Source organism: Protopterus annectens, chromosome 1.part0, assembly GCF_019279795.1.
Source record: "Protopterus annectens isolate FY-2018-M chromosome 1.part0, PAN1.0, whole genome shotgun sequence".
NCBI classification, from domain to species: Eukaryota; Metazoa; Chordata; order Ceratodontiformes; family Protopteridae; genus Protopterus; species Protopterus annectens.
In genome coordinates this window covers 59,979,793-60,003,488 of record NC_056725.1, presented here as the reverse complement: position 1 = coordinate 60,003,488, position 23,696 = coordinate 59,979,793, and the positions used below count along the sequence as shown (strand labels likewise).

The window sequence follows — 23,696 nt, the reverse complement described above, 5'->3', positions numbered from 1 at the left end:
GAACAAAGCCTAAAATAAAGGGGGGGGGGCAAAGGACTCCAAACAGGGGCACATTAGAAATATTGCTCTTCTAGACGTTTAAAGCTGCTAGAACAGCATTTGTCTTAGCATGACATTTTTGGAAGGAAATGAAGACTAAAACTCAAATGTATGACATTTAATTATTTAAATCCTCACTGATTTGCCAGCAAACCACAAATTTTATGAGGAACAGACCAAAAATATGAGGCAAAAATATATAATCAAACAGAGATGTGCCGCACCATAAACTCAGCACAGTTGGAAACGAAGGACAGATTTTTAGTAAAGTGTTCTTAAAGTTGAAGCTAGCAAAATTTAGTATTGCTTAAATAGTAAAAAAAAACTTCCCTGGCACATTACAGAAACTAATGATTCATCACTAAGCAGAGATATACAAAAATAGAATGGTTATCTATCAGTGCAGGTTATCCATATAAACAGGGTATAGCAAAAACAATAAAAAAATGGCAAAATCACATGTTATATACAGTGGTAAAATAGAACATTCACATTAGTTTCACCAGCTATGAGCATTGCGCTATGTAATCACATCAGTAATCAAGCAAAAAGCCAGTTATATGTGCAGACAAGTCACCCTAGCTATTTCTCAAAGCATAATAGCTAAAGCACTGTAAAATCATGGAGACTTTCCTAAATCAAGAGACCAGAATGCCTACAGTGAATATAAACACTCCATGCAAAGTAACAGTACCTGCAGATTCAGATAAATGAGACAGGCTGAAAGATCCAGAAAAATTCTGGCCTCAAGGTAATCTTGTTAAACACTGAAACAGTTTGTTAATTCTGCCCTCAAGGTAATCTTGTTAAACACTGATACATTTAATCAGAGGTGCATTTTTCCAGATTAGTTTAGCGATATCCACTGTAGCAAGTATAAAATACAAGAACTCAATCGCAAAATAGCTTAAGATGATACTTGGTTACAATTTTAGCACAAAAAGGGAGAGAATCGTAATAGTAAGATGGTCACGCATCACCAAGGAACTCTGGTATAGTCTGTTATGAGGGGCCAACAAAAGTATTGAAAGAAATGGCACAGATATGTTACAGGAGATTTTCAACTGGGCACACACATACTTTCTCTCCTCTGGCATATAGAAGCCCAGTTTAAACTTCCCAGACAGACACAAACATTTACCTTCTTTTTAAGCCGAATGACCACACACGTACACATGGAATTACCCCCCCTCATAACTGAAGTGCTAGTTTATAAGTTCATAGGTTGGTACTAGGCTATCACAGCCCTAGGGCCTACACAAGCCTAGCCAAACAATTCCCCGGATATTTTTTCCCCACAATATTTACTTCCCTGGACCCCTGTCTAGCAGGGTGACTGATGTGAGCCCCAGGGTGTATTTCCCATCTCCCATCCAGTCATCACGGTTCCTCTTGAAGAGGGCCAAGGAGGCGCTCTGGGACAGGAACCTATCCCTCCAGCATGTTTTGTTCATTGTGATGACAAGGTTTAGATCCCTGGAGCGTGTGGCTCTGAGGAATTGGGATTTCTTTAAGTGGAGCATGTCCAACAGCTCAGGGTTTGACATGGCCTTGTATGTTAAGCAGAGATTGCCTCAGAGTACACGATATGCCAGAGAGTATAGCTGGTTTTTTTAGATGGTCAGCATGGGGCATCTGCTTTAGGCCTGTGATTCTTTTACTGATGTATTTCTGCGGCCTTTCCAGCTGTTGCAGATGTCTTCTGAGGTACATACCAAATGGGGCATTGTACTCTAACAGGTCTAATGAGGGATGATGAGTACAGTAGGACAATGACCTCCTTTTTTCTGGATGAAAAGCCCTTAGTGATGAGGTATGCCACATAGGATTTCCTGACTGTTGTGACAATGTGGTTATCGAAGGTGAGACCACTGTCCACCTGTGCCCCTAAGTCTCTCTTCACACTTTCAGCATTTAGTGTGCTGCCACCTATGTGGTAATTCATGGGTACATGTTTTTTCCCAAAGGGGATAACTATACATTTCTTGGCATTAAGCTTGAGCCCATGGTTCTGGCACCAAGCATCTGTTTCTGTAAGGCCCTTTTGTAGAATATCCACATCATTTGGGGATTCAATAATGACTCCCAGTTTTCAGGCATCTGCGAACTTTGTTAGCCAGAGTTCCTTAGTGCTGGCCTGTACTTCACAAAAGTAGATGCCAAACAAGAGCGGTTCCAGGACTGAACACTGAGGTACTGCACTTGTCTGGAGCTGGATTTGGAGTCAGCTACTTTTACAGTCTGGATTCTGTCAGTAAGTCAGTTGGCAACCCGAGTGACATAGGGATTTATGCCCAGCTTAGTAAGTTTATCTATATACATACTGCATCTCTATCTTGAAACACCATCAGTACACTGCAAGACTCAGATGCCATCCTCTCAATACGATGCACACAATATCACCTTTAAGTAAAATGGTGGGGGAGATGGTAATTGTGAAGTATACAGGACCATGTGCACTGCACATTATAAATACAGTATCTGTATATGACAGATGTGTCAGCATTGTATGCAATTTTTACTTTCTGTAAGGCCATTATAAGTTGGGGTAGCACCCCATCTTCTACCGGATTCTCAAAGAACAAGTCTAGAGGACACCATTACCAAAATATAAAATAACAGTTTGCCTCACAAGTACCATAAAACATTTCTATAAATAATGTTGCTGTAACATACAGTTTCTTGACAGACTATGAAAAAGCAATTAAGTCACTAGCATAAAGTTTATCTTCACTAAGGTGGCAGCAAGTTGATCATTATTGACAATAATAAGGGAATCTCAAATTATAGATATACTGCACGCACGCACTCTAATCTGGTCAAAGTCTTTGTCAAATTATGCCTTTTTGTAACCTCCTGGACTGCACTGGTTGGAAGCCATTATTGCTCTAGCCTACCGGTTTTGTTGCATTTCCTTTATTAACTCTAACTGGGAAGTGAGTGAAAACAAAACATGGAGTCCAACTCACATTCAGTTAAGAAACACTTTCTGACCCAAGGTGCATCATTGCAGAGCAATGACAAGGTAAAATATCCAAGAGACTATGAATGGATATGAAGAATCATAGCTCTCAACCAATTAGAGATATTATCCTGAAGTGATCAGCGAGACTATGAAAATACTAATACTACCAAGACAGTGACTGACTGAATAGAGACTGTGAACTGATGTACAATTTCTGAAGTAAAAAAAAAAAGTCTACAACTCTTACTACTGCCATTAATTGTAATTCAGTCACTACCTTTTCTCCAAAAGTCACCAGTTTTAGATGGGATTAAAAGAGGCAAAGCTAAAGTACAGGTAAAAATCAAAGATAGTTGAGAGGTACGTGAAAAATACGGTTTACAAGTGTGTTGCCATGCAAGCAAGTCCCTTTTTTCTTTTGCACATCCCTCAAACAGTGCAGGTTTACTCAAACTAAAGTATGAATGTTCTGTGTTGTAAGCAACTTGCGTAAAGGAGACACTGCTGCATATATAAATAAATATTTAATTGTAGTATATGAAAGGGGGGGGAATTACAGGAAAATGATGGGCAAGGGAGACTGATGGAGGCAGGAGTTGGACACATTGCACTTTTGTAGCACTAAGTAGAAGTTTCTGACTACACTCCTAATGGAGGCTTTCAGAAAACAGTCCCTTAACACTTCACGCTGGGCATGAGACTGTCAGATCATATTCACGACACTAAATGTTTCCTTATTAAGCCGAGGGAACCACTAGTGGCCCCAATCATAAAGCTTCAAATAAAAACAAACAAAAAAGAAACTCCAGACTACTTTTCCATCCTTTAAATGGTACCATGGCCAAAGCCAAACAATGACCTGAATCCCGAAATAACACTAACACATATCAGTACATGAAATGGATTTACCTGTACTTCTCTGTTTTTCACCACTTCTGATTTAACATTTACAGTCTAACGTACCAAACCAGCAGCCTTCCGACTGGCCGTTACAGCTGTTCAAGTCTCCAGCTGTAGTTAATTTCCACGCACAACTTGGAACATCTTTACATCCACGTCGGCGTGTACGTGACGCATGTACGTTCCTCCTTAAAGGAGAAGACTTCACTACTGTGGAATGAAGATATTTTTTTTTTCCCTTCTGGTCAACTTGCAGGTATAGAAGTGGGAGGGCTCTTGCTCTTCCCCCTCACACTATGATTCTGTCGCCCTACTGTTTATGTATTTATTTTAATTAATTTACAGTTCATATTATGGGTTCGCACACATAAGAAAAGTAAGTTAATTAAAATAAATAAATGGAAATTGCGCCCTTTAGGAGGCTGACATATACGGCCCCCTAGGCAGTTGCCTAGTTCGCCTATGCCTAAGGCCGGCCGTGGTTGTGCTATATTAGATACTATGTTTTTACTAGTGTTTGATCATCTGATGAAGGGATTTACCCGAAAGCACTTATGATGCTGCTTTTATTGTTTTAATAAAGTGAAGTTGCTTCATATACAGCATGGTAATACTTGCCTTACTTTTGGGTTTACTATTTAAGATCATATGGGTTTTCACAAGTCAGCAATTTGAAACTTAAAACAGACCGTCTGAGCTCACTACTACAAAGTACAGTTTAACTGATTTAAAAAAAAAAGTGTTTAAGTATTACAAGATGGTGCATTCTTTCTTCTCCATTGCTGATCCTCACACTGACTTGAATAGTGGAAGTTTTATCCCTGCCACTCCAAAGAAGATGCGATTGATATCAATAGTCAAGAATACTAATTTTTTTAAATGAGTGTTTCAGCACAATGGTTCAAGAGTGCTATTTGTACTTTAGAGTGAAAATTTTGATAATGGTAGCATGACTACAGCAATCATGAAAGCTCCTGCTCCAGAGAAAAAGTAATTCAAAATCATGGACCAATATTATTAAATTTGATAAGAACACAAGAAACAAGTTTCCAAACCCAAAAAAGAATATTAGAATCACCTGTTTTCTGAACTGTGGAATGGTAAGCATAATCTGTGGTATTTTACAATAGGCATGCATGTTACGGAAGATCTACTGATCCATTTGTTATTTAAGCAAATGGATCTAGTACAAGCAGTGGCTTGTGATTCACAGAATTTCTCTTAAAATAGTATCCGCAAATATACAAAGTCACTCCCACTAATGAACCCTGCTAAAATCTTGCATAATCATTATGTTTTTTCTACTTCTATGTTTTAATTTGATTTATGCTTAGACTTGTGGTCACTTCAGTTTTTTATGGCAGCACACTGATGCAAACATGGTGTGGATTTTTTTTTTTTTTTAGATGCAAAGTGTTTGCCCATTCTCTATAAAAGCTGCGCAACTATAGGCTTGATATTTCAAAGTCAGTGGTATGAAAAGGCAAAGACTCCATCGTGGGGATGCAGTAGACATTGCCACATGCATTTTTTTCCATGTGAAAGTGACTTTGTGTTATATTAGTCAATCTTTTCAGTGAAACTCTTACTTGATAATTATCTTATTAATTTGGAAGTGGAAGCTAAATGATAATTAAGCAATGTAACATGGACTAACAGGTAGGAGAATTCAAAGCATACCTGGAGGCTACACTCTGCAGGAATTTGAAAAAGTACTTCAGGGTTGCAGCATTGAGCTTGGGTAGTAAGCATGTTGTCAGTATAGTAACTAATGTTCTTTCTGACTCCGACGGAATTAATTGAGCTTGGCATAGCATATCCTGGAGCTCCCTTGGAATCAATGGTTCTGGCAAGTCTCTCAAAAACTGCTTCACGACCATGGCAACATCATATGGTAAAGATGATTCAAGACACTTCTCACCTGCTTCCAATCTACCCTGAAAAAGAAAACAATGCAAATGACACCAACTCTTAAGACAGGAAGCATTCAAAAAGCTTTTGCTCTACTACTACTAATTTTCTTGCATCCTATTAATGGGAAACCGCTTTTATATTTTACATATTCTAATTATATTTTCTACTCAATTATTTTTGTTAAAGTTTAACTTCCAGATAATAATGAACACTTGGAATATCCAAACAGAGTGAAACCAACGCACAGCCCAGTCTTAAATTATATTGAATGGACACAAGGTAAAAACAGACACCAATAAAAAATGTAAACAAACTGGTTAGCTCTTTCACAACACAATGTTGCTTCATCGACTATTAAACAGTAACATAATGAATCCTTTAAAAGCCTTTCCACCAGTCAGAGCCAACAACGTTCAAAGAGGCATAATAGCAGAGCCTGTGACATAGTGATCTGTACTAAATTAAGTCATTTCCTCAAACATAATAGAAAGCAACTATGTATAAAAAGCAGCTATATATGAAAACTATATATAAAATTTGCACATAAAACATAGCATACAACAATGCAATGTCATTGCCAATTTATGTGAATTGCCAAGCTTCCTCAAACTAAAAAAAAAAAAAAAAAAGTTTTCACAAACTAATAGGCTACCTAAAACACTGTTGTCACATACTTTAGACTTTAGCTGGATGAATGATCCTATAAAGTTTACACTGGAAAACAAATGTGTAGGGACAACATTCTTCAAATTCTTTAAAGCTTTTCATACTATCTGACATTGCAAACTCTTACTCAGACTTGTAAGAATAAAAACGTCTCACCAAGTGCTAATACATGGCATCTTCCTGGGGAAAAGAGCACAAACCAAAATGGAACTCTGTTATGTCAGCAGAATGCACTGCTGTTGTCCCACAAAGCTTGGGGCTTAGCCCACTTCTTACCATTGCTGAATATTATAGCACTCAGCCTAGATAATGCCACACATCATGTATTTTGGAACTTCCAATAACACGTTACTGTGTTCTTGCTTTGGCCATCTGTTGTGAATGGTGGCACACAGTTCTACTTGAGTTTCCAGATAGATGAATTCTTTGAAGACCCCAGAACTCAACTTCTATTTGCCAGAGTCTGCCTTGACCATGGTTAGCCTGAATACCACAACAGTCTGCTCTGATGGGATGTAAATAGCCTGCAGGATAGAACGAACAGAGTTGTTTGCTCAATCACTGCTAGCCTGCAAAGGGGTTAAAAATCTGGTTCGCCCTTATTTATGCACCACATAGCTGCGCTGTCTGGGATTGCTAGCAGATGGCCTGGGATCCAGAGATGATTTGAAGTTCTGAGTGCAATCATCAATGAAAATTTCTATGAAGTTGGTGTGCTTCAAATGTTCTTGAAAGTTCCATAGACCAATGACCTTCATCTCGTTGGATACAGCTCCACTTGCAAAGTTTGATGTACTCATGGACTGAATAGGGATTGTTGGTTTTAAAGGGAAACCTAGGTTGAAGGACAACTAATTCAACCACCAATGAATCTGTCTTTTGACAAAACTCAGCATCAGGAAATGAAAGCATAGGGGGTGATGGTGCAGAGTCCACATGGATTTGAGCAACCAATGAAATCTCAGTCTGGCTAAATGAATCATGAGAATTCTAGAGGTCATGAAAACCTCTCTGTTGAAAGAATGGTTGTTGAAAACCAGGATTGCTCCTTGTAGAAATTCACTTTTTCTTAAGAAATATAGTAGCTGTATCTAGGAGACATCCTAGAAACACTTTTGTTGGACAGAAGAGATGTTCATTTGAAATCCTAGATTAAGAAAGGTGTTTTGATAAAGAAAATATATCCTTGACAGCCTTAGGGAGTCTGCAAAAATAAGTCAGTCATCTAAACATAGAAAACTGAAAATGTAACCAGGCAACCAAAAAAAAAATCTGGCATCTGAGAATAACAATGTCATGATGTGCATCTTTTACATCTAAAGACATTAAGAAATTAAGGTCTGAGAGGTAACAGGCTGTAGAGAGAACATCTTGAACTTTGCAGTCTTGATGTTAAGTTTTAGAAAGGAAAAAGTCTGTTGCAACTTTCCTCTTTCTGTGGCATCAGAAATATTCTCAAGTAAAACCCTTTTTGTTGAATTTGACTCCCTGAGTCGATATATGATCCCCACTACGAGGGAATAAGGTTCAAATGGCTGGATATACTGGAATCCCTTGAAAAGGAGTCCCACTGCCAGTTATACCATTTTTGAAATATCCTAACAACCCAGGTGTTGGAAAGTAAATCTACTGTAACAGAGGACAGTGAGAACAGACTTTAGGATAGTCTTACTGGATTTTCCAGGGTGATGGTTTACTCAGTCTGCTTTTTTGGATCATCTTTGGGGTTGGGGTGGCCATTGTTTTATGAATTTTGCCTGGTCTTTGTTGAGATTGTTTTATGTTTCCTATAGAAGGCTCCCAGACTCAGGGAAATTTCAATTCTATTTAGGAACAGTGAGTGATAAAATCTGAGAGAATCTTTGAATTAGCTTTCCCCTTTCATCAAATCTTTCAAATACCTCTGCAAAGGAAAGGCCAAACACTTCCTCATCAGAGGAGGCATTCAGCAGCTCAGCTTTTACACTGGGCAAATGGACAGAGGAGCCAAATCTCATTACTGAGACAGTGTTGGGATGAAAGAGATGGATACATACCTCTCAGAGAAAGAAATCTGGACAAAGACAAAAGTGGGACAAAGGCCCAAAAATAGTGGCAATTTTCAAATATTGCTCTTAAAAACTTAAATTGATAAAACAGTTACCCACACGGTGGTTATACCACTCCACAAAGGGGGAGCCACCACAGACCTCGGAACTACCACCCCATTAGCCTGACAAGCCTGGTTTGCAAGACCATGGAACGTATCATCATGGAACTTTTAAAGACAGTGGTCATCTCCAAAGTCTGTACTCCACCAAATTCGGGTTTGTAAAAGCCAGATCATGTCTCCTAAACCTGATAGACTTCTTTGAAGCAGTCACCAAAGCCTTAGATGAGGGTAAGGTGGTTCACACAGCCTACCTAGATCTTGCCAAGGCTTTTGACACCATCCCCCACTCGAATTATAGATAAACTCACTAAACTAGGTATAAATCCCTATGTCACAAGATGGGTTGTCAACTAGCTCACTGACAGAACCCACACTGTGAAAGTAGCAGACTCCAAATCCGACTTCAGACCAGTGACAAGTGGAATACCACAGGGTTCAGTCCTGGGTTCTCTTCCGTTTGGTATCTACTTCTCTGAAGTACAGGCTAACACAGAAGGTCTTTGGCTAATGAAGTTCCCAGATGACTGCAAACTAGGAGCCATAATTGAAACTCCTAATAATGTGGACATCCTACAAAAGGGCCTCACTGAGACAAGATGCCTGGTGTCAAAGCCATGGCCTCAAGCTCAATACCAAAAAGTGTGTAGTCATCCCCTTTGGTAAAAACTCTGTACCTATGAGCTACCACATAGGTGGTAGTCTACTTAACTCCGAAAGTGTGATAAGAGACCTTGGGACACAGGTGGACAGTAGTCTCTTTTTTGATGATCACATCGCCACAGTATTCAAGAAATCCTACGTGGCACACTATCACATCCAGGAAAAAAAGAGGTCATTGTTCCCTTCTACTCATCACGCATTAGACCCATTATAGAGTACAACGCCCCTTTTGGTATGTAACTCACAAGATATCTGCAACTGGAATAGCCACAGAAATACCTCACAAAGAGGATTACTGGCCTCAAACAGGTGCCCTATGCAGACCTTCTCAAAAAACTCCAGCTTTACTCCACTGCATATCGCCTACTCAGAGGTAAACTCTGCCTAACATACAAAGCTATGTCAAACCCAGAGCTGTTGGACATGCTCCACTTAAAGAAATTCCAATCCCTCTGAGCTACACGCTGTAGGGACCTAAACCTTGTCACCATAATAAACAGAACATGCTGGAGGAACAGATTCCTGTCCCAGAGACTTCCCATACTCTGGAACAAACTACCTATCTATATCAAACAAAGCTCCTCATTAGCACTCAAAAATCTTGATTGGATGGGAAATAGAAATTCACCCCAGGGATCACTTCTGTGCCTCTGCTCGACGGGGGTACAGGAAAATAATTTTCTTGGGTGGCGAAAGCCAGGGTACATTTTAGCTAGGCTTATATAGGCTCTAGGACCAACAGCCTAGTACCTACACCTATGAACAGATTTTGCATTAGCATGAATTTTCTGAAGGGTATGAAGTCTGAAACTCAATTCATTACCTTCCAACTTCAATCTTTAATGATTTGCCATTAATTTGCCAGAAAACCACAATTTTATGAAAAACGGACCAAAAATATGAAGCAAAAATCTGCACAGTTGAGAGGTATGGATATTTACCTTCTTCTCAGACTCCTCAAAAGCCCTGCCATTCATGTCAAATAGAATACAATTAGTTGCAATAGGTGGTTGGTAGAAGGTTTTGACAGAAACCACTGCAGGATCTGCCTTGGGATTACTAAAGAAAATTGCGACCTTGTGGAACTTTATACCTTTTGTCTGAGTTTTTAGAAGCTGGCAGCTGACTAAGGCAAACTAATGGATGCAAAGAAGGCATCTTCTAAAGCTGATAACACAGCAAATATAGCCACAGACTAAAGGGTATCCACATGTAACAACTATCTTTGCTTGATTACTGATGTTTCTTTCTGCTCCCACTGAAAAGTCCTTCATCCTGGTAATGGTGTCAAAGAGACTATGCCTTATGAGGGGACCTGAAGTAATGCTTTCCCAGAGTCTTCCCAGGTCTTTGAAGTAGAAATCTGAAGCACACAATTTAAAGTTATTCCTTGTACATCAGATCTGGATTCAGAATCAAATGCAGAGGGAGGCATTTTTCTTTTAGTAAGAGAGTACCAGACTGAAATGACTGAAAGGCTTTGAATAAGCATTTGCAAATATCAAACAATCTTTCAATCCCTTAATGGAAGGGGACACTGGGGCAGAAGAGTTCTTAAATTTGTGCGACTTTTTCCAGGGACTGTCTGTAGAAAAGCCGTGCTCAGTCATCTGGTTATTCCAACAGGAACCAGACTACTCAGCATGTCCTTGTAAAAGGATAACTTCCGCTCCTTCAATGCTGGCAGCAGTGGCACTCCCCTGCCTGAAGCAGACATATGAGCTGCTTTGTAGACATGCTGACCTACCGGCGGCTTTGCAACGAGCAATGCCAATGGAATTCAGAGCAACCAGAGGATGATCAGAGGGCCACAGCAGAGTCATCAATAGAAGGATAAGGCAAAGAGGAAGAATGAGGTGAAACCAAAGCCTCCTTAGAAATACTGTTCTTTTGGGGACTAGAGGGAAAACATTTTAGGAGCTAAAACCTTGGTCCATTGCCAGTAAGTTTTCAACTTTTGGTTCTCTAAATGACATTAAGAGTACAACACCTACTTCTAAAAGTCTTAGAGGTAAAGGATGAACAAATTAAACAAGTCCACGTATTTTTTCTAATAGACAGAAAAGACGTGGTGGATGTTTGTATGGTATCTGCCACCCAAATGAACAGTCACCCTTCCTCCTAGACAAATTCCCACAAAAAAAGACGTGCCTTTCTCACAAAAACAGGGAAGGTAGTTTTCAATGGGAGACTTATTTGCCTGCTTATCATTAACTAGTCAATCACCTAACTTGCAAAGTCAGAGTTATAAGCAAACTAGCAGCAGTCAAAATCCAGCAATGACAATTACCCATTATGAATGCCTGACAGACCAATAACTGGTGCCAGAGCCATGGTCTAAAACTCAATGCCAAGAAATGCAAAATGGTATCCTTTGGGAAGATTGTTATCCATGGAATGCTGCAACATTGATAATGCACACTCCCAAAAATTAAACCAGTGGTCAAGCATTTGTAATGCAAGTAGACACTAATCTTGCCTTTGACCATCATATCTACAGTAGTAATGAAATCATTCCACACTGCGCAACTTATAAGCAAGAGTATGGGATTTAGGTCCAAGGGTATCATTGATGCACTGTACTTGGCCGTCATCAGACCAATCATTGATTGCAAGGACCATTTTGGTATGAACCTGACCGGGCATATGTAAAAACTGGAACATCCAGAGGTTCCTCACAAAAACAATAAAATGGTCTATACATGTCCTATATGCACTTCATCAAAGCCGCATCTTTGTATTCCTTTTCCAACAGACTGCAGACACAATTTATGCCCGACTCACAAACCATCCTCTGATCCTGCTCTAATGGAGCTACTGCACATCCGCAAAATATATAGCATCAGAACTACTTGATCTATGGAACTAAACCTAGTCTGCAACATAAACAGGACATGCTGGAGGGGCAAGTTTACATCTCAAAGACTACCCATTTACTGGAATAGGATACTCATCTATGTGAAGCAGAGTTCTTACCTAACTTGAGCCAGTGGAGAGAGAATTGAAAGTACCCATAGTCTAGCACTCATATCTCTAGAAAACAGAGGCAGCCAATAAGTGCTTGACCAGCCATGTCCAAGCCTACATATACCCTATAAAAACCCTAGGGTATCAGAAATTGTCAGATACATTTGGAAGTGATGGCTAGTCTTAAAAAGGTCTTCTTGGGTCATTAGCCTAGTAATCACCTATGAACTTATGAGAGTCTTGCTCATTGCTTTGACAAAAAGTTTTAAGTTTTGATGCCTGCACATCTATTTTTATATCAGCTGACCATTGTGCTCCAACTGTCATACAGATAAGTGGAAGGTACCATAAAAGCTTTGTAAGCTAGCCAGAAATCCAATCATTGGCAGAATGCATCCAATGTAGCTGAGGCTGCTGCAACAGTGATAACAGATAGCTGTTTGTGAAAGATATTCAGAAGGCATTGGTGTCTTCCTTTTCATACTTTTTGTCCTACAGTACCACTTTTCCAACAACCATTCACTAGTGTTCACATGTATGTAATGTTTTGTACACTTTTTAAATTTAATGAAATGGTATGCTTACAGGTAAGTACAACGGCACATATATTAATGTCTGTTTAGTGTCTGAGACTCTCAATAGATAGCAGGCACAGAAACTCATCCTGAGTGAGGTTCCACCCACTTCAAGTTGGACGAGTATAAAGGAATAAAGCACTGACTACAACCAATAAACTGGGTTTGATTAGCAGCTTCAGTAATTCATGGAGTGGTAGGTGTTACCACTCTAGTAGGGAGGTGATTCTGTGTGTGTCTACTGTGATAATCCGTGGTGGGGGCTGTTTATGTCACACAAGGGTATGCCAAGACAAGCCAGAGGGAAAAGGGTGGGGAAAGCTGAGTTACTACAGATGCAGAGAGATATGCCACATGTCCACATTTCATGCCAGCCCCTCAGGTTGTACTGTATACAACCACTGAGACAATGGTGAAACAGGGTAAGTCATAATGTATAAAATAAGGCTATAAAATGGATGGCATGACCACCGCCCAAGAATGCCCTTAAGATCCTCAATAATTCTAGCTTAAATTCAGGCATTGAACTGGGGTAATTTAAGTGCTGGTAAGTACAATGAACCGCGCACACAGAAAAAGAATACTGGCCAAGCTTGGGCATTTCTCAGGCCTGTGGACAAGAGTGCATGTGATACCCATTTGGGAGTAAGACAAGAAGTGAGGGAATTCTAATCAGAGGAGTGGTTTAAGGCTCCATAATGATGGGTCCTATGAGGCAGTCTAGCAGAGAATTTAGTGATTTTGTTATAGAACTGTCCAAGTATTTTCAAAGTGAGTAGCTTGAAGATAGAGAAGAATGGGGGCTCTGTGCAATGGCTATATACATTTTAGCATCTTTGGTTACATAAAGTTAAATGCTATAGAGGATGCAGAGTTTTTGATTAATTTTGTGACTGCTTATTTTACATGCAGATCAAACTTCATGCTTTCTTCTATTACTACTCCTAGTATCTTGGTGTGGGAAACTGTTTTAATTGTGGTGTTACTGGAAGAAATTAAGGCGAAGCTGGATTAGTTGCCACAGAATTATTTCGGAGTGAAGAGGAGTTCTTTATATATTTTTTTTGGGGGGAGGGGTAGTTCAATAGGAGTTAGGAAATGTTGAGACATATGTCTACAGAGAGGAAGGATTCGAAAGTTGTAGTAGCTTTGCAATGGAGTTATCTACAAAAGATGAATGTTGAGTCATCTGCCTACTAGTACAACTGAAGCACCTGTTGATGGCTTTGTGTAGATAATCAATGAAAATTTATAGGACTGGGCCTAGGATGGAGCCTTGGGGGATACCTACTGTTATAGGAAGAAAGATGTCAGTGTTCCATCTGACTTCATTTTGTCTGTCAGATACATAACTAGAGAACCATGAGATAGATGTTCTGTCTAGATAAGGGAAGAGTCAGTTTGGAAATCTAGGATGGAACAAGCAAGACAGACTGAGGAATATGCTAATACTAAGCTACCAGCATTGCAATGGAGGTTAATGGAAGTACAGAAATTGAGTTCAGAGTTAGTACTATGGTATGAACAAGACATGTTGGGTGAGAAAAATTGCCAAGTATATATTTAGTAGACGGATACATTTTTTGTAGAATTTCAGATAAATGGGAGACTGCTGCAATGAGAAGATAGTGTTGATTTCCACCTTTAAGTGGCAAAATGTAAGACTTCTTCCATAGTAGAAGCATAACTTATTGACAAATAGTGTTGGCTAATGCATCTGCTAATTTAATACAACTGGCAGTAAAATGATCAGGTGCGAGTGTTGCTGGTTTTAGCTAGAGGATGATTTTTTTTTTTTATTATGGAAATTTGTATAGGTTTAAGGAATATTTTGCTTTTGTGGATAATGTTCTCTTGTAAAGACAGATAGGTGGGAAGTTGCGGTGTTTTACAAGTAAAGCTACTGTTTGAATAAAAGTTTTAAATCAGCTAGCTGTACTCCCTGAATGGTTGATTGTTGTGCGTGTGTGGGTGGGTGGGGGTGGCTGGACAGTGCAGCCGGGGTGAATGCGTGTATTCATTTATGACCAGAACATTTTAGGGTTGGTCTGTCTAGAGTTTTTTTTTTTTAATGTTTTGTCCAATTTGATGTTATTTTTGGCTTGCTTTCTAAGACTTCGATATTGTTGGAAGTTTTATTCAGTTTTGTTTCCATTATCTTCAAGATTTGTCTCTTATTTTTCATAAGCAGCTTTGTTTGGTTAACTGAGGAGCTTGGTTAAATTTAACCCTCAGCTCTACCTGGGACAGGGTCATTGAGTATACACAGGAGAGCAGTATGAAAAATATAGTTTCATCTAGTGGTAGTGTTACCGTTATATCCCTTTTAAGGAACTAGCAAAAGTATCCATCAAAGCTGGTTGTGTTTCAAGATATACCAGTGAGATTTGGGGTGGCTGTATTGCTTCTTACAACAAAGATAGATAGGTGGTCATAGACTGCCTGGGAGGGAGCCAGTGGAAGTGATCTTAAACTGTTTTTGTTGCATCTTGTTGAGGTGTCTACACGTTGAATAAACCCAACAGCGGTTAATGCTTTTGAAAGGAAAATTTTATTTATTGTAACTGTTAGCCAATCAATATTAAAAGTCTTCCAGTATGATGGTTTTTTGATGAATATTGGAAGAAAAATCAAGAGAGCAGTTCTTCAACTGTGTCAAAGTCATTTTCTGGGAGGGTGGTTTAAACTCTTAATATCGTCATATTGTGTGTATATTATTTAAACTAGCCATAAGGACTTCAACATTTCCCATAATTAATGGTAGTGATGGGGGCTGTTGAATAGAGATGTTGAGTGAGTGTTTTTGTATTATAGCTACCCGACTTCCTTTTTTAAAAATTCTCTCTATAGTCTACGGATATTATTGCCTCTAGAAACTAGTTCATGAATTTCCTGTTTTGGCCAAGTAGTTTTAGATGGTGAGGTTTCTGAGTGGGTAATCACTTATGTTTAGATTTTAATATGATGGGCTTAGAGTAATTTGGTTTGTACTAACTCTTTGCAAGGAGGCACAGAGCAAGACACTCGATGCAAACAAGTCTATTTTACAAACTCCTAATTCATGGATGGGCTGAGGACATGTAACATCCATTCATAAGGGTCTAGCTAGAACTGCTTTAGTCTGCCACTATGTTCTGATAATACAGGATTGTACATTACTTGTAGAAATTAATGGTGTTATACTGGCTAGTCTGCAAAGGAGGTAAAACATGGTTCCACTTTGTTAATATACCACACAACTGTGATACTCTCACTACTTTTAGAGCATCAGCTGTCCACAGTTGAAGAGCTTTGATTATATTAGAATTGTAATCCCCTTAACATTAATGCAACTTCTCCTTTGCAAGGAGTTCCAGACACCCTGAAGTTTGATTTTTTGGGAGAAAGCATTACAGAAAATTGGTAGGCAACAGTTACAAAGCTCTACACAGGCAGAGATTGCATAGATGAAAGCCTACCCATTTGGCACACCAGAGTCCCAAACTAGAAAACGAATTAATGGACTTAGTTGAATGAAAGAATTATGGTGTGAGGTCCACGCACTCAGCTACTTCTTGGCTTTGTGCATATGAAGCCTGGCATGAAAAATAATGAAAAACAGTCAAAGCCATAAATTCAGTCTGTTTGCTAGATTCTGTAAATAGCTGTTTTGTGTTGCAAGAGAAAGGCTGCTTGCAACATGGTATATACTAGGTCAACTAGGGAGACCACCCAGGAAAAAGGTATTAAAGAACTTGTCTTTAAATTGAGTGAATCCTGCATTCTGATGAATACTCAAGAAGAACATTGACCTTTAGCAGCTCTAAACTAAAAGCAATTTAAATAACACAATCATTCAAGAAATAGAGGTGAATTTCTTGAAGCCTGCAAACCGCTATAACTAGAGAGTCTGGCACTTTGTGAATACCTTTGGTGCCACAGCAAATACAAAGGAAGAAGTAAAACACAGTGCAAGCCCAAGACAGAGACAAATATTTTCTGCAACTCTTCTGGACAGGAATGTGTAATTAAGCACCTTTTAAATCCAGAGTAACCACTGAGACATTTGGTTACAAAGAGGTAAAAGAAAGAAAGGTGAAAATCTTTAAGCAAAGAATCCTCAAAAAGGTAATGAGACAGGATAAGTCTGCAATCAACCTCCATTCCACTTCTTTAATGGGGAATAGAAAAAATCTTGAACAAAATCGTTTTCCCCATAGATGTGGGGGACAACTATCACTAATAAAAAAGGTTTGAAGTAATGGGCAGATGTTCCCAGTCTCTTGGAACTTGAGTAATGCCTGAGGTGTCTGTCTGGGAATCTCACTAAAAAAAAAGAAAGTTATGTACTCACCACAATGTTCCACCTGTGTTGTCCATTTTCACTTATCCTCGCCATATGGGTCTGGTTCCAAGCATCAGAACTGGCTCAGTCATTACTACAACCCTCACTGGCCAAAAACTCTTTTGAGCTTTATACTTACCCAGAATGCTCCTCTCCCAATTACCTTAGAGTTTGCAGAAAACACAAAGGATACAGAAACCCAACAAACTTCATAGGAGTCCATATCTGGAATCATATACAAGTGACACTAGTGGCAAAAGACAGTACTGTTGTGCCAGCTCTTACCACAGGTTTATAGGTAGGTACTAGGCTATCTGCCCAAGGGCCTATGTAAGCCTTGCCAACAAAGTTCCCTGGCTTACGCCATCCAAGAAAGTTATTTTCCTGTGCCACTGTCTAGCAGAGACACAGAAGTGATCCCCGGGGTGTATTTCCTATTTCCCATCCACTCATCAAGATTTTTCTTGAAGAATGCTAATGAAGAACTTTGCTTGACATAGACGGGTAGCCTATTCTAGAGTATGGGAAGTCTCTGGGACAGGAATCTATCCCTCCAGCATGTCCTGTTTATTGTGGTGACAAAGTTTAGGTCCCTAGAGCATGTAGCTTGGAGGGACTGGGACTTCTTTAGGTGTAGCATGTCCAACAGCTCTAGGTTTGACATAGCTTTATATGTTAGGCAGAGAACACCTCGGAGTAGGTGATATGCTATGGAGTAAAGCTGGAGTTTTTTTTAGACGGTCAGTGTAGGGCATTTGTTTGAGGCCAGTAATCCTCTTTGTGAGGTACTTCTGTAGCCTTTCCAGCTGCTGCAGATGTCTTGTGAGTTACATTCCAAAAGGGGCATTGTACTCTATAATGGGTGTAATGAGTGTCGAGTAGAGTGGGACAATGACCTATTTTTTCCTGGATGAGAACCCTTTTATAATGAGGTGTGCCATGTAGGAGGACTTGCTGACTAGCGTTGCAAAGTGACTATCAAAGGAGAGACTACTGTCCACCTGGGTCCCAAGGTCTTATCACACATTCTGTGTTAAGTAGATTGCCGCCTATGTGGTAGTTCATGGGTACAGAGTTTTTACCAAAGGGGTTGACACTGCACTTTCTGGCATTGAGTTTGAGGCCATGGCTCTGACACCAGGCATCTGTCTCAGTGAGGCCCTTCTGTAGGATGTCCACATCATTTGGGGACTTCACTATGGCTCCTAGTTTGCAGTCATCTGCGAACTTCATTAGCCAGAGGACTTCTGTGTTAGCCTGTACTTCAGAGAAGTAGATACCAAACAGGAGAGGTCCCAGGACTGAACCCTGTTGTAATCCACTTGTCAGTGGTTTGAAGTCAGATTTTGAGTCTGCAACTTTTACAGTGTGGGTTTGGTCAGTGAGCCGGTTGGCAACCCATCTTGTGACACCGGGATTTATACCTAGTTTAATGAGTTTAGGTATAATTCCAAAATGGGGAATGGTGTCAAAAGCCTTGGCGAGGTCAAGATAGGCTGTGTGAACCACCTTACCCTCATCTATGGCTTTGGTGACTGCCTTAAAGAAGTCAATCAGGTTCAGGAAGCATGATCTGCCTTTCACAAACCTGAACTGGGTGGGATCCATTGTTTGAAGGTTACCAATGTCTGTTTAGGAGTTCCATGATGATACATTCCATGGCTTTGCAGACCGGGCTCATCAGGCTAATAGGGCAATAGTTCCCGGGATCAGTGGTAGCTCCCCCATTTGTGGAGTGGGATAACTGTTGCTGTGCACCATTCAGTGGGCACAAAGCCTGATGCGAGGCTATTATTGAACATGGTGCTTAGGTGGGAAGCCAGTTCATTCTGAAGTTCATGCAAAATGCAGCCTGGGATATTGTCCAGTCACATGGATGCTGTGTTTTTGGCTTTAATGTGTGCAGCTTTTACCTGCGTAGTTGTGATTACAGAGACTCTGCATTCTTCCTGTATAGATATGGGCCCTTTAGGGGGTGAGAGGGGATAAAGTTAGTACTGAACTAATCTGCCAGGATGTTGGCAATATCAGTTGGTTCAGTAATTTTCATGCCATTGTGCTGTAACTCAGAGCAGATCTGGGTGTTGCCATCGAGATTCTTGATATAGCTATAGAATGCTTTGTGGCTGTCCTTAGAATTAGTGGTGCTTTTCTTTTTGTAGCTAGCTTTGGAGGATCTTATAAGGGATCTCGGCTTCTTACTGAGGCTGACCAGGGAAGCTCCTCCACTCCTGGGATTTTACTCTTTTGCAACAGTTTCTTCCTAGTTTGTTTATGGCAGGGGACCACCAGATTGGCTTTCTTTTTTTGGAAGATAGAGTCTTGGTTCTGTTTGGGCTAGCACGATCCATGCACTCGTGTAAGTGCTTATAGAGTGCATTTATGTAGGATTCAGCAGTTGTAACTGTATTGTCCATCTGCATGGGTGTCATGAAGTTCACCATTTCTGTCTTAAGAAGCATGAAGTTGGCTTTGGAGAAATGTTTTACCATGGTTTCCTTAATGGGGGGTGGGGCGGGATGTGGATATCAAGGGTTGATTAGCTTATGATTGGACCAGACCAATGAGGAGTTGACTTCAGGTGTGGAACAACAGTCACTCTTGTTGGCAATGACTAGGTCTAGGATATTGTTGCCCCTGGTGGGGGTGTGGATAAGTTGATCCAGGGCATTGGAGTTTATGAATTCCAGAAAGCGTTGAGCTAAGGAGTTAGTACACAAGTAGTTTTCCCAGTTAATGGTAGGGTAGTTGAAGTCACCCATTATTAGGGTGTTTGGTTGAACCCTAATATTTTCCAGTACATCAAGAAAAGAGAAGTGGGAATCCTGGGGCATGGTGGGAGATCTGTAGCAAGCTACAATTTGGACTGCAGTTTTGCCCAGAGTTAGTTTCACTTGGATAACCTCGGATGCATTATGCTGAGCAACTCTAGCCTGGAGGTGTCGATATCCTTAATGAATATGGACACATCTCTGCCTTTGGTGTTTCGGACCAGGTTACATGGCCGAAAAGTGTGGTATGAGTTATAGCCTGGTAGTGAAGGGGTACTCTCTGAAGCCTTGAACCAGGTCTCAGTAACTGCACAGATATCTATGTTCTCCATTTTAAGAAGTGCCTCGAGTGAGTGCATTTTGAGACTTAGATTTCTAGCATTTAGTAGCATTACCCTCAGTTTTTGCTTGCCTGTTCCTGTTAAACCTAGGACATCTAAACCATAACTTTAGATGTCCTACTCTTCCATATGCTACTGTATTCATAACACAAGGGAGTTCGCATCTGGTAGACTCGCATACATCTGGCTGTTTTACAAAAGATGCAGGGTGGCATGTGACATCCTGCGCCTCTCTGTGGATCTCTGTCATAAACAGACGGGTACAAAATGGATGTCAGCCTCAGAAATGAATGCCGCCGGAATAAGCAACTACAGAGTGGGTACTCAGGAGTCAGGCAAGTGCAAGGGGGAAGGCAGGGTGGGAAACTATACAGCAGCATACAGAAGAGAAGGGCATCTAAAGTTATAGTAAGAATTTACACAATACTATTACCTTCTGTTCATATGTTGCTGTATTCATAACACAAGGGAGAGTGAAAAAGCTCCTGCATTAAGGACTGGGTGGAAAACAGAAGCACCTTCCACAAACCCATGAAGGGTGGGCTCTGGCAAACCCTTCTCTGGCCCTAAACACAATGTCCAACTTGTAATGTTTGGTAAAGATATGGACAGAGGACTATGTAGCTGCTTCTAAAATGGCAGCTGTATCCAGGCCCTTCAAAACGGCTCCAAAGGAGGACATTGCCCTAGTGGAATGCACCTTTACTGGGAAGGGGAGCCTTCTACCATGGGCAGTGTAGTAAAAGGTGATGGTTTTGGATACGTTTGCTTGGAAACAGTGTCCCAGGGCTCTTGGGTGGTAAGATGCAAAAAGCCTGTCTGATTTGACTAAGGGTTTGGTCTTGGCCAGATAGGATCCAAGTTGTCTGTGACATCTAGGGTACGTAGCATCATTTCAGCTGGGTTTTGGGGTGAAGGGAAGAAAGTGGGTAGACTGATGGCCTGATTCAGGGGCAACACATTGCCTACTCTGGGCATAAAGGTAGGATTGGTGTGCAAACACGCCCTTGTCCTTCTGGAAAAGAGTGAAAGGATGGGAGGCCATAAGGGCTTGTAGTTCGGAGACCTTTCTGGCTGAAGTAATGGCCACCAAGAGTAAGGCTTTCCATGTACAATGTTGGAAAGAACAGTCTTTGGCTGGCTCAGAGGGTAGCAGTATAAATTTCTCCAGTACAAAGTTAAGATCCCAAGGAGGCAGGATGGGCTTCTTTGGGGGTCTGAGCTGCATCACCCCTTTTAAGAAGAGTTCAACTTCCAGCCTAGAAACCAAAGGAGGAATGAGATGCAGGCATGCTGAGATGACAGATAAGTGGGTTTTGATGAAGGAATAACATAGTCCAGACTTCAATTCACATAGATAAGACAGGACCACTGGGGGTTCTACTATCAGTGGTTGTAAACTGTTTTTGACACCAGGCAGAAAATCTCTTCCACTTTGAAAGGTATGTTTTCTGGCCTCCTGCAAAACCTGAAGCATGTCCTCTCTGTAAAGGTGTCTGAAGGGAATCAATGCCCTATCACCCACAGTGTAAGACTTGGAGTGGACAGATGTGGGTGTATGAGTGTTCCCCTCTCCTGTGCGAGCAGGTCCATCCATTGGGGTAACTTGTGGTGATTGCCCTTGATGAGATGGAGTAGTAGGGGAAAGTACAGTTGTGTACACTTACCATAGATGTAGATGTTAGAGTGTATTTACTGTTGCAGTTATCACATTTGGGTTATCACTGCCAGGGTAGCCCTCGGCCGGCCCAAATACCAGAGACTTAGTATTTCTGCATCGGTTGCTGTCACTTGATGACTGATGTCAGGTCGTCGGTGGTATAAAGTAAGGCAGCCGATGCCTAACCTGTCAGGAGCCCCCAAAGTAGGAGGCCAGGTTCTGATGGAATAACCCCACCAGTGGAAAATAAATACCAATATGTCCCTTGTAAGTAAAGGAGAACAACAAAGGAAGAATGGAATCAAAAGGAGGAGGAGAAAAATGGGGGAGGGAGGGAAACCAGGACTGAAACAGTGAATACACTTGAACATCTACATTTATGGTAAGTGTACACAACTGTACTATGTTCTTCATATTTCACTGCTGCAGTCATCATATTTGAGTACATTCCCAAAGCTGAGGAAATGGGTGGAGGCAGTCCAGGAATCTAGGGGCTGGCTAGGATGCCCTGTAAGATGGCAGAGGCAAAACCCTGCCCTGGATTTGGAGAAGAGAGGCAGGTGGTAATGCTTGGTAAAATTGTGAACAGATGTTCAGGTGGAAGCCTCCAGGATGTCCCTGGTGGGGACGACTCTGAGAAAAGTTGCAGAGGTGGAGGCTGCTCTGGTGGAGTGTGTCCTGACCCCTTTAGTGGGAGGCGTACCATGCTGTTAGTAGCAGAAATAAATGCAGTGCGCTATCCATTTCAAAATGGTTTGCTTGGAGATGGCTTTGCCTTCTACCCCTGTAGCAAAGCTGACCAGCAATTGATCAGACTTTCTGAAGGGTTTAGTTCTGTCCAGATAGTACTGGAGCTGTCTGTGAACATCTAGAGAGTGAAGAATCCTTTCCCCTTGTTCAGGAGATTAGGAAAGAAGGTGGGTAAGTGAATGGATTGGTTGAGAGCCAAACTAGACACCACCTTGGGCATGAAGGATGGGTTAGTTCTGAGGGATACCCGGTCTGCAATGAAGATGATGAAAGGTTCCACAGCCGTGAGTGCTTGCAGCTCAGAGACTCTTCTGGCTGAAGTGATGGCCAGAAGGAAGGCCGTCTTCCAGGAGAGACATTTTAGCTCTGCAAAAGAACCTGGTTCGAAAGGAGGCAGGGTGAGATTTTCCAAGATAAAGTTAACATCCCAAGCTGGTGTTGGTGCCCTACTGGGGGCCTCAAGTTGCTAGCCCCTCTGAGAAACCTTTTGATCAAAGGGTGTGAGAAACAGGGCTTCTCAGTGGGAAAATGAGCAAAAATAGCAGGGCATGAATTTTTATAGAGAAGACGGAGAGACCACTGTGCAGTAGGTCAGCTAAGTAATCCAGGATGGGAGGGATGGAGGGCTGTGTCGTATTGGCCCCCTTAGCCTGGATCCAGTTGCAGAACCTTTTCCATTTATCTGCACAAGACTTTCTGGTGCTAGGACATCTGGCCTCATGGATAACATCCAGTACCAGTTTACTGAGGATGGCATATTGGTTCGGGGTTAGGGAATAAGCCAAGCTGCCAAACTGAGGGTCTGCAATTGGGGATGGATGAATTCCCCTTCCCTCTGGGTTAGGAGGTTTGGAATCTGAGGAAGATGCCGTGGAGGCAGCAGGGGCAGGCTACAGTGCAAGGGATACCAGTGCTGTCACGGCCAGTCTGGAGCTATAAGAATGGTCCTTGATTTTTCCTCCTTTACTTTGAGCAGTACCCTGAGGATGACAGGTAGGGAGGGAAAGGCATT

At 41.1% G+C, this 23,696-nt stretch overlaps 1 protein-coding gene across 1 annotated transcript in view; it reads right to left on the bottom strand.

Annotated features, from left to right (window-relative positions):
• Positions 1-23,696, bottom strand: part of LOC122811525 — a 1,751,548-nt gene that overhangs the window by 1,086,368 nt on the left and 641,484 nt on the right. The window contains exon 4 of the mRNA XM_044083457.1: positions 5,585-5,841. Coding sequence (XP_043939392.1) covers positions 5,585-5,841 — 257 coding nt within the window. The remainder of the gene's footprint in view (positions 1-5,584; positions 5,842-23,696) is intronic.